Source organism: Trichechus manatus, unplaced genomic scaffold, assembly GCF_000243295.1.
Source record: "Trichechus manatus latirostris isolate Lorelei unplaced genomic scaffold, TriManLat1.0 scaffold00018, whole genome shotgun sequence".
Classification (NCBI taxonomy): domain Eukaryota; kingdom Metazoa; phylum Chordata; class Mammalia; order Sirenia; family Trichechidae; genus Trichechus; species Trichechus manatus.
Genome location: NW_004443954.1, coordinates 9,265,508 through 9,275,850, shown reverse-complemented (window position 1 = coordinate 9,275,850; position 10,343 = coordinate 9,265,508). Strand labels below are relative to the sequence as shown.

Sequence of the window (10,343 nt, the reverse complement as noted above, 5' to 3'; positions counted from 1 at the left end):
TGAGCGGCGCTGTCGCTAGGGAGCGGCCGGCAGGGCGAGACAGCTTCGGGGAGAAGCCCAGACTGTTTGTTACTGTAACCCGGGAGAGGGGCACCCACTCTCGCGCGCGGACACACACGCATACACACACGCGCGCGCGCGCAAACGTGACGCCCCTCGGCCCCTGTGCGCCCCTGTCCGCGCCCCTGCACGGCCCCAGGCGGAGCAGCACCTCCCTTCCCGACCTCCGCCCTCGAATCCTGCTGCTGCCGCCCAGAGCGGAAAGAAGCCGCTGCCTCCCATTCCCCCTCGCGCTGGGCGCCGCAGAGAGCAGAGGGTAGGCGAGGCAGCGGGTGCGATGAAGGAGTTCGCCCCTCGCAGCGGAGTTGTCTGAGTTGGCGGTGTAGTCCCCGGACTTCCGGCTGTCTGCGCCCCACGCGCTCACGGCGCGCGGCTCCCGGAGCTGCCGCCCACGCTTGGGCACTGCCGTGGCGCCCGGGTAATCGAGGTGCCAAGCTTGCGTCCCGGCCCCAAGTCAGGGGAAAGGAGGGTCGCCCCTGGTGGAGGCGCCCGGCCACGCGGTCTGTCCGCACTGTCTCCGCAACCCAGTCTGTCTCTCCATGGCGTCTCATCAGCAAACCCGGATCCAGGCTTACCTGGAGAAGAACAAGATCGGTCCCCTGTTTGAGGTAAGGCTTTGTGGAGGAGTGAGGTCCCGTTTGTCTTTGAGGGAAGGGGTGCGAGAACAAAACCAAAACATCCCTGAGGAATGGAAGACTAGAAAGCAAACGCGCGGGAGGAGGCTTCCTGTGTCCCCAGTTCACTGGCACTGGCTCTGTCCTGGCTAGGTGTCCTGGAACGCGACCGGGCGGGCACTTCGCCAGTTACCTGGGCGCGGACAGGTGAGCTAGGGAGGGCCTAGCCTCAGCCCGGCAGGGCAAGCTTGAGCTGTCTAACTGTCCTGCACACTGCGGCCACATGCACAGGACCCAGACCGGCTCAGAAGGGCGACGCGCATGAGTGGACACACTGAGACTACCGTACACACACCGACACTTTTTTCCTGGAATTCACACAATTCTTGTGGGTGGGATTTTTTTTTTTTAATTTGAATGTGGGCGATAGTAGACCCCAAATGGTGGAGGAGGTGTTTAGCAGTAGGAAAGAATACTGTTGAATGGAAGAAAGCTGAATTGGTGAAGAGTAGGCTTCAGAACATGCGGCTTAAAATTGGCCAACTGAGAGAATAACATTGGTCTCTGGATGAAGGGCGGTTCCTTTGCATTTCAGAACCTTTATGTGTTAGGGGGAGAAAGGGGTGGGGAAAGGTTCTGGAAAATCACACACGTCTGTGTGGGAAGGAGACATTAGCTCTGAGCTGTTTTCTCTCGCCATCAAAGAACTGATGACAGAAATACAGAAAGAGAAAGGAAGAGCGGGAGGACAAGAGAAAATGAGAATAGGAGACTGAAACCGGGTTCCGGCAAAGCGTCCCGCCAGTTGCCAGGGTGCTGGGCACGGGTGGGGCGTGCGGGGACCGCAGTCAGATGCCAAGGCCCGCGGGAAGGGACGCCCACGGTCCCTTTCACTCCTAGTCCAACAGTCCTGCGGAGTATGATTGGGACTGTCGGGACGCCAAGCCCTCTCCTGAGAGGAAGGGGGAGGGTGGGTGGAGGTTGACCACCCCTTAGAAGCAGTTGTAGCGGTTCTCGGGGATTCACGTGCTCGCGGTGTCTGTACGAGGCTGAAACGCCAGAGGGGGACGAAGATGCACTGGAGACCGGGGAGAATGGAGCAGCTTCTCTGCGACTGAAAAGAAGCGAATGAGAACTGCAGAGGAAAAAAATAATGCGAATAAATAACCCTAGCCAAAAAAAAAAAAAAAGAAAAAAATCGGGGAAGACAAGGGTATAGTTAAATAGGACTTTTCTCTATGGTGGACGGGTTTCAAATGACCAAGATTTGCATGCTCTCCCAAGTTTTTCTGCCCAACTTTAGGTTAACATCTTGAAAGATGATCATTGAAAACTCATTGCGGTTTTGGGTTACAGAGATCTGGAATTACCTTGATTTTTGTTTCTGCTAAAAGTGTTTGGAAATGAAGTCAGTGTAAGAGCAAAGTTCCTGGAGCTATCAGAATTCTTTTATTTGCCCTTAGTCTGATTATTATAGGCTGTTCGTAATTCCATACAATTAACAAAGCAGAAGCATAATAATCCTCTGTGGCACACTGCATTAACTGCATTAAAATATACATAAAATAAATATATTTAGAGTTTTTGTTTGCAGGCTATTTTCCAGGAAGAATAAGTGAATTGTTTTTCATAGATGGTTTCTCATTTGTTCTAAAATTCCCAAGATTCTTTCCAATTGATAATAGTAGAGTTTGAAATACATGTAAACTTTCTACGTAATTAGGAAATAAATCTTGTTTGATACTTATCAAGTGCTCTTTTTTTTTTTTTTTTTTTTTAATGCTCACCAGATAGTTCTGCACTGATTAACTTTAAGCAGTGGAAATGTTATCTCATTAAAGCTTTAGACTTCCTCGCCAACAAACAATATCATATGCTTTATTTCGTCGAATTTTCAAGTGACATAAACACCCCCATTCACTTGGATTGCAGTGATGATTAGTTCATTTTTAAGGGTTGATGTGCACTTTAAGTAATTGAAAGGAGAAAAATGGATAATAAGTTCTTCTAAAAGCAGAATGGGACACAGGTCCTTATGCAACCATTTTGAACATTATACAGCTGGGTTTTGAGAGTAAAATTATATGCACTTCGTAGAATTGGAAAACGAGGACAGGAACACATCACTAGTTTGTAGCCTCTCTCTCTTCATGCTAGAAAACCAGTGAAGAAATACCACCTATGCAATGGGTGTTGTTAATCTAATATCTTCATCAAAGCTCCCTGGACTTCATTGCTCTGGGAGTTTGTTAAGCACAGGCTGGCTAAGCCCTCTGTCCTGAAATTCTGACTCAATAGGTCAGAGAAGGGGCCTTGTATCTGAACTTTTTATGAAGCAGTACAAATGATGCTTACATACTGAGTCCCCGAGGCACATTTTAAGAAAGAGTAACATAGATTAAAATCTCTTTTTACCAATCACATGTATCAGACGACTCCAAGTTTTGTTGTCTGTGCTTTGTTGTGATGTGGTGTGTTGAGGGCACTGGAGATGGTGACAGGGGCTTGCTTTAATTTTGAAAATATCGAAGATCTGACTATGTTCCCTTTATGAATTTTGGAAGTTAGGAATTTAAAAAAAAATTGTGTTTTTGGTGAAGCTTTACACGGCAATTTAGGTTCCCATTCAATAGTTTCTACACAAGTCGTTCAGTGGCATTGGTTACATTCTTCAGAATGTGGGAACATTCTAATTATTTCCATTCTGGTTGTTCCATTCCCATTAATCTAGTGTCCCTTTCCCCTTACATTCTCATCTTTGTTTTAATGTAAATGTTGATCATTTGGTTTCATGTAGGTGATATTTATTTATTTTGGGCCAGTTTGTTATTTAGCTACAAGGTGACCTCAGGAGTTAGTTCGGTTCAGGGTTTGAAGAGTATCTCAGGGCAGTAGTCTCCAAGAGTCCTCCAGTCTCAACCAGTTCAGTAGGTCTTTTTTTTGGGAATTTGAGGTCTGTTCCATATTTTTCTTGGTTCTATCAGGTCCATCTGTTGTGGCCCTGATTAGAATGGTCAGTAGTAGTAGCCGGGCACCATCTAGTTCTGCTCTCAGGGTAATGAGGCTGTGATTCATGCAGACTATTTGTCCTGCAGACTAGGTTCTTCTTTGAGTCTTTGGTTTCCTTCTTTCTCTTTTATTCTGGATGAGTAGAGACCAATAGTTGCATCTTAGATGGCTGCTTGCAAGCTTTGACGACCCCAGACACTACTCACCAAACTAGGAGATAGAACATAACTTTGTGAACTATATTATGCCAATTGACCGAATTGTCCCATGAGACCATGGTCCTAATCCTCCAAATCTAGAAATCCAAGTAAAATGAAATCCTTGACAACTTCAGTATTTTCTCCATTTATTATGATTTTGCTTATTGGTCCAGTTGTGAGGATTTCATTTTTCTTTATGTTGAGGTGCAATGCATACTGAAGCCTGTAGTCTTTGATCTTCATCAGTAAGTTCTTCAAGTCCTTGTCACTTTCTGCAGGCAAAATTGTGTCATCTGCATAATGCAGGTTGTTAGTGAGTCTTCCTCCAATCCTGAAGCCACGTTCTTCAGATAGTCCAGCTTCTCAGATTGTTTGCATAGCTTACAGTTGAATAAGTGTGGTGAAAGGGTACAATGGTGATGCACACTTTTCCTGACTTTAAACCATGCAGTATGCCCTTGTTCTGTTCCAACGACGGCCTCTTGGTCTATGTACAGTTTCTGCATGAGAACAGCTAAGTGTTCTGGAATTCCTGTTCTTTGCAATGTTATCCATAATTTTTCATAATCCACACAGTCATATGCCTTTGCATAGTCAGTAAATCACAGGTAAACATCTTTCTGGCATTCTCTGCTTTCAGCCAAGATCCATCTGACATCAGCAGTGATATCCTTCATTCTACATCCTCTTCTGAATCTGGTTTGAATTTCTGGCAGTTCCCTGCAACCGTTTTTGAATGATTTTCAGCAAAATTTTACTAGTGTGTGTGATATTAATGATACTGTTTCATAATTTCCTCATTCTTTTGGATCACCTTTCTTGGGAATAAGCACAAATATGGATCTCTTTCAGTTGGTTGACCAGGTAGCTCTCTTCCAAATTTCTTGACGTAGATGAGTGAGCACCTCCAGCACTGCATCCGTTTGTTGAAACATCTCAGTTGATATTCCATCAATTCCTGGAGCCTTGTTTTTTGCCAGTGTCTTCAGTGCAGCTTGGACTTCTTGCTTCAGTACATTGGTTCTTGATCATGTGCTACCTACTGAAATGGTTGAATGCTGACCAGTTCTTTTTGATACAGTGTCTCTGTGTATTCCTTCCATCTTCTTTTGATGCTTCCTGCGTTGTTCAATACTTTCCCTGTAGAATCCTTCAATATTGCCACTCAAGGCTTGATTTTTTTCTTAAGTTCTTTCAGCTTGAGAAATGCTGAGTGTGTTCTTCCCTTTTGATTTTCTAACTTCAGGTCTTTGACATGTCATTATAATACTTTACTTGGTCTTCCCAATCTGCCTTTTGAAATCTTCTTTTACTTAATCATTTCTTCCATTTACTTTAGCTACTCTATGTTCAAGAACAAGTTTCAGAGTCTCTCCTGACATCCATTTTGGTCTTTTCTTTCTTGTCTTTTTAACGACCTCTTGCTTTCTTCATTTATGATGTCCTTGATGTTATTCCACAACTCGTCTGGTCTGTGGTCATTAGTGTTCAACGTTGTCAGTTCTATTCTTGAGATGGTCTCTAAATTCAGGTGGGACATACTCAAGGTCGTACTTTGGTTCTCATGGACTTGTTCTAATTTTCTTTAGCTTCAACTTGAAGTTGCATGTGAGCAATTGATGGTCTGTTGCACCCTTTGCCCCTGGCCTTGTTCTTACTGATGGTATTGAGCTTTTCCTCCATCTCTTTCCAGAGATGTAGTTGATTTGATTGCTGTGTATTCCCTTCTGCAAGGCCTACAGGTATAGTCACCATTTATGTTGCTGAAAAAAGGTATTTGCAATGAAAAAGTCACTGGTTTTGGAAAATTTCATCATGTGATCTCTGGCATCATTTCTATCACCAAGGCCATATTTTCCAACCACCAATCCTTCTTCTTTGTTTCCAACTTTTGCATTCCAATTACCAGTAATTATCAACGCATCTTGATGGCATGTTTAATCAATTTCAGACTGCAGAAGTTGGTAAAAATATTCAATTTCCCCATCTTTGGTATTAGTGGTTGGTGCATAAATTTGAATAATAGTCATATTAACTGGTCTTCCTTGTAGGCGTATGTATATTATCTGTCACTGACAGCATTATACTTAAGGATAGATCTTGAAATGTTCTTTTTTGATGATGAAAGTGACACCATTCCTCTTCAATTTGTCATTCCCGGCATAGTAGACCATATGATTGTCTGATTCAGAATGGCCAGTACCAGTTCATTTCAGCTCCCTGATGTCTAGGATATTGATCTTTATGTGGTCCATTTCATTTTTGATGACTTCCAATTTTCCTAGATTCTTACTTTGTACATTCCATGTTCCAATTATTAATGAATGTTTGCAGCTGTTCCTTCTCATTTTGGGTCATATCACATCAGCAAATGAACGTCCCGAAAGCTTGACTCCATCCATGTCATTAAGGTCAACTCTACTTTGAGGGGGCAGCTCTTCCCCGGTTGTATTTTGAGTGCCTTCTAACCTGAGGGGCTTATTTTATGGCACTATGCCAGCCAATGTTCTGCAGTTATTCATAAGGTTTTCACTGGCTGATTTTTTCAGAAGTAGACCTCCAGCTCCTTCTTCCTAGTCTGTCTTAGTCTGGAAGCTCTGCTGAAACCTGTCCACCATGGGTGACCCTGCTGGTATTTGCATCACAGCAACATGCAAGCCACCACAGTATGATAAACTGACCGATGAATGGGGATACCCCTGTATAGACATGCATATATACATATCTATACACATATATGCCTACATATATACTAGTTAGAAATATCTTTCTTTTTTTTTAACAAAAAACAAACTACTTTTAAAGTGAGGCACTGTGAAGAGAATGTTATTTAAAACAATAGCAAAGGTAACTTATATACAAGTTTTGAGAATACTTGTGTCCTAATTTTACCTGTATGGCTTATTTGCTTATTGTTCTTTGTAAGATACAATAACTTCAGTATTCTCATTGACTTATTCAGGTCAGGCAAGCAGTGAACAGCCTGGCCATCAATCCATGAGGAATCCTTGACATCACTACAACAAATTAGAACTATAATCCTATTTAATTCGGGTTTCCACACATAACTCCTTACTTAACTGGCAAGATGTGAGTTGGTCTGGCTTCCATTAGAGTATGTTTGTGACTCACATAGGTGAGATGTATGTAGGATGCAAACACGGAACTTGTCATGAACTCTGAGGCCAGCCACCTAACAATCAAAGAAGCTAGCAGTCAGAATTTCTGAAATGCAGTAATTATCTGGCATATAGCTACTTACTGGGATCAACGGATCCATTTTGCCTATGTTGAAAGCAGTTTAACTTCTCTCCCAAGAGGTTGTCTGGTTTGAAAAAAATCACAATAAATTCTTTATTTTCAACATAAAGAAGTATACAATTTTTAGTTTCACCCGTTCCCACTAAATAAATGTAGCATACTAATTTTAAAAGTATGAGTTGGAAGAGTGTTTCAGGCAATCATATACCTTGGTCCAGGCCTGATCACACTCAGAAGGGTGTGAAACCCTACACTATTAAAATGCAGAGCAGTGAGGGCTTCATAAAGTCTCCATAGAATTTTTAAATCTCCGTGTGGTTAAAATGTAGGAAATCAAACTCACTGCATTTCTCCAGCTCTGGTCTGACCTTCTCCACGTAGACTGGAACTACTGTATTGCTTTCTTTGTTTAGTCCAAAGTAGTTCTGCTTATATGGTCTAAGTTTGCATTAAGTGATTTGGTATACATGTTATTTTGTTGTCATTTGCCATTGAGTGGATTCTAACTTCTGGCAAACCTATGTCCTTTCTACTGCCATACCTCTGGGTACAACTGGGTGGGTTTGAACTGCCAACCTTTGGAAGTCCAGTGCCAACCATTTGCGTCACCTATGGACCTTATCCGCGTTATGAGGTGGACTTATATCAAATGCAGTGTGGTCAATCACAAACCTATATTACTTGTGGCTGCACAACTCATGCCTCTCTGGTACCCTGACCTACTCTTGCCAGCCACCTCTGCAACCCCAAACTCCAGTCTTTCTCCACAGGTCCGTAAACCCATCAGTTTACCTTATTTCTCTCCTTGAACTATAGTCTGAAAAGCGCCTGTCTCCTCAAATCAGAGACCTGTAACATGTGGGGACCTCCTTCTGTTGTTTCCCTTACCTTAAGGATCACAGTTTTGGGCTGCCTTTTGTTCAGTGTGTAAAAACAAGTTCCTCACATATTTTGGCCTGTGTTATGGTTATTTAGGGCAATGGTGTTAGGGGTAAGAAGGCACAGGGCTGGGCAGTGTTTCATTCTGTTACATATAACTTTGTTACCAGTTGGTGGTTACTTGATGACAACTAACAGTTAATCCATTAAGGCCAGGGGTGGAATCCCCCCTAAAAAGATATTTTAATGTTTAAAAGTAATTTTTCTTAAAAAAAAGTGTAAATGTCATTTGAGTAAAAATACTTGGAGAACGATTTTATGGGATAAATAACAAAATGTAAGCTTGTCATTTATAACATGTTCAATTTAACATGTTATAAATATGTCCTTGGAGTAATCACTGACAGGTCAGTTTCCCCAATGCTTGAAGCTATGAGGGGCTTGCCTGGATCCAAATTTGCGTTCATCTTTATAACCTCAGGGTATTTAGACAAGGAAAGGGATCCCTTATCAGAAGTTTTGCTTAAAGTCCCAAGTTAACCATTGTCATTGATTTAAACAATTCTTTAAAATGCTGCTTTCATTAACATGTCTTAGTTTATTAGTCCGTTTATATTTCGTTTATGCCTTGATAGATTATTCTAAAATACTTTATGAATTGCACAATAAAATGAATCAAAATTAGGCTCAATAAATAACTCAGTATATAGCTTCAGAAAATAATAAAATACAACAAATGGCATTGATATATTAAAAAAGAGAGTTAATTTTTTAGTACTTATGGATCCCTTTTAAGAGAATGGAAATATGAGGCTAGAAAAATATGTAATCTAGGCCTTCTTTTCTTCTTTACATCCCTAATAATTAAATTGAAAAAACCATTAGGCAGGCCCATACAGAGAGACAGCTAAATGAGATTGTTTGCCTAGAGAGTATTAGGGCTAGAATGAAGAAGGAGGCTGAGTGGGGCAATGGCTTGGCAGGGTGAGGAGATTTGTATATATGTTGTGAACTTCATGAGAAAATAAGTAAGTACATTGAAAATAATGCAGGTTGGCTTTCTCACTGGTGGAGATGGGAGTTACAGATATAAAAAAGGGCTACAGATAAAATGAATCTTATAGTGTTGCGTTAAAATTGAGAGTATTGGTGAGATTTCATGACTGTCAATAATAGAAATATATATAGATGTAGTGGGAATAACTGTAGACTTGTGTGTATTTACATATACTTAAATGTATGTGTTGTTGTTGTTGTTAGCTGCCATCAAGTCAGTCTCAAACTCATGGCAACCCTACATGTCCAGAATATAACTGTTCCATAGTACATTTATTTCCTAGCTCTGTCTACTGTAGGGACGTAGGAATAGCAACACTCCAGTAGCAGTAAGCACACTTAGTGCCAGATTTTGGTTTTTAAACATCATTCTTTATTAAGTGGAATCAGGGATCCTTGGAGAAATGGCTGATTCCAGGTTAGGGGCTGGGAAAATATTAGAAGAACCTGGAACATGCTGTTATACCAGAAAGTAAGGAAGTGGTCAAAGAACGATGAGGTTGTATCAAAATAACACAGAAGCACAGCTTTAATGGGCTTCTACTAGCTAGATAGGAGACCATTTTAAGATTAAAATAAAGAATGATAGTGACATATTATCCCATTGAACAAAATAGGAATACTTGATTACACCAGGATATAATTAAATATGTTGTTGTTATTAGGTGCCCTCGAGTCAGCTCCAACTCACAGCATCTCCACGTACAACAGAACGAAACACAACTGGGTCCTGCACCATGCTCACAATCGTTGTTATGCCTGAGCCCATTGTTGCAGCCACTGTGTCAGTCCATCTCGTTGAGGTTCTTCCTCTTTTTCACTGACCCTCTACTTTACCAAGCATGATGTCCTTCTCCAGGAACTGATCCCTCCTGATAACATGTTCAAAGTACGTGAAATGAAGTTGCACCATCTTTGCTTCTTAGTAGCTGTCATGGATTGAACTGTGTCCCCCCAAAAATGTATGTAGCACCTTGGCTAGGTCATGATTCCCAGTATTGTATGATTGTGTTATCTGATGTGATTTCCTTATGTGTTGTAAACTCTACCACTATGATGAGATTATATGTGATCTCGTCACGTTATAAATTCTATCACTGTGATGAGGTTATACTGATGAGGTTGACAAGATTAGTGTCTTAATGCAATCTCTTTTGAGATATAAAAGAGAGAAGTGAGCAGAGATACAACCTCATACCACCAAGAAAGCAGTGCTGGGAGCAGAGCACGTCCTTTGGACCTGAAGTTCCTGTGCAGAGAAGCT

At 41.7% G+C, this 10,343-nt stretch overlaps 1 protein-coding gene across 1 annotated transcript in view; it reads left to right on the top strand.

Moving 5' to 3' along the window:
* Positions 1 to 599: 599 nt before the first annotated feature.
* The window catches only part of CUNH8orf34 (chromosome unknown C8orf34 homolog), a 478,679-nt gene continuing 468,935 nt past the window's right edge, over positions 600 to 10,343 (top strand). The window contains exon 1 of the mRNA XM_023727758.1: positions 600 to 668. Coding sequence (XP_023583526.1) covers positions 600 to 668 — 69 coding nt within the window. The remainder of the gene's footprint in view (positions 669 to 10,343) is intronic.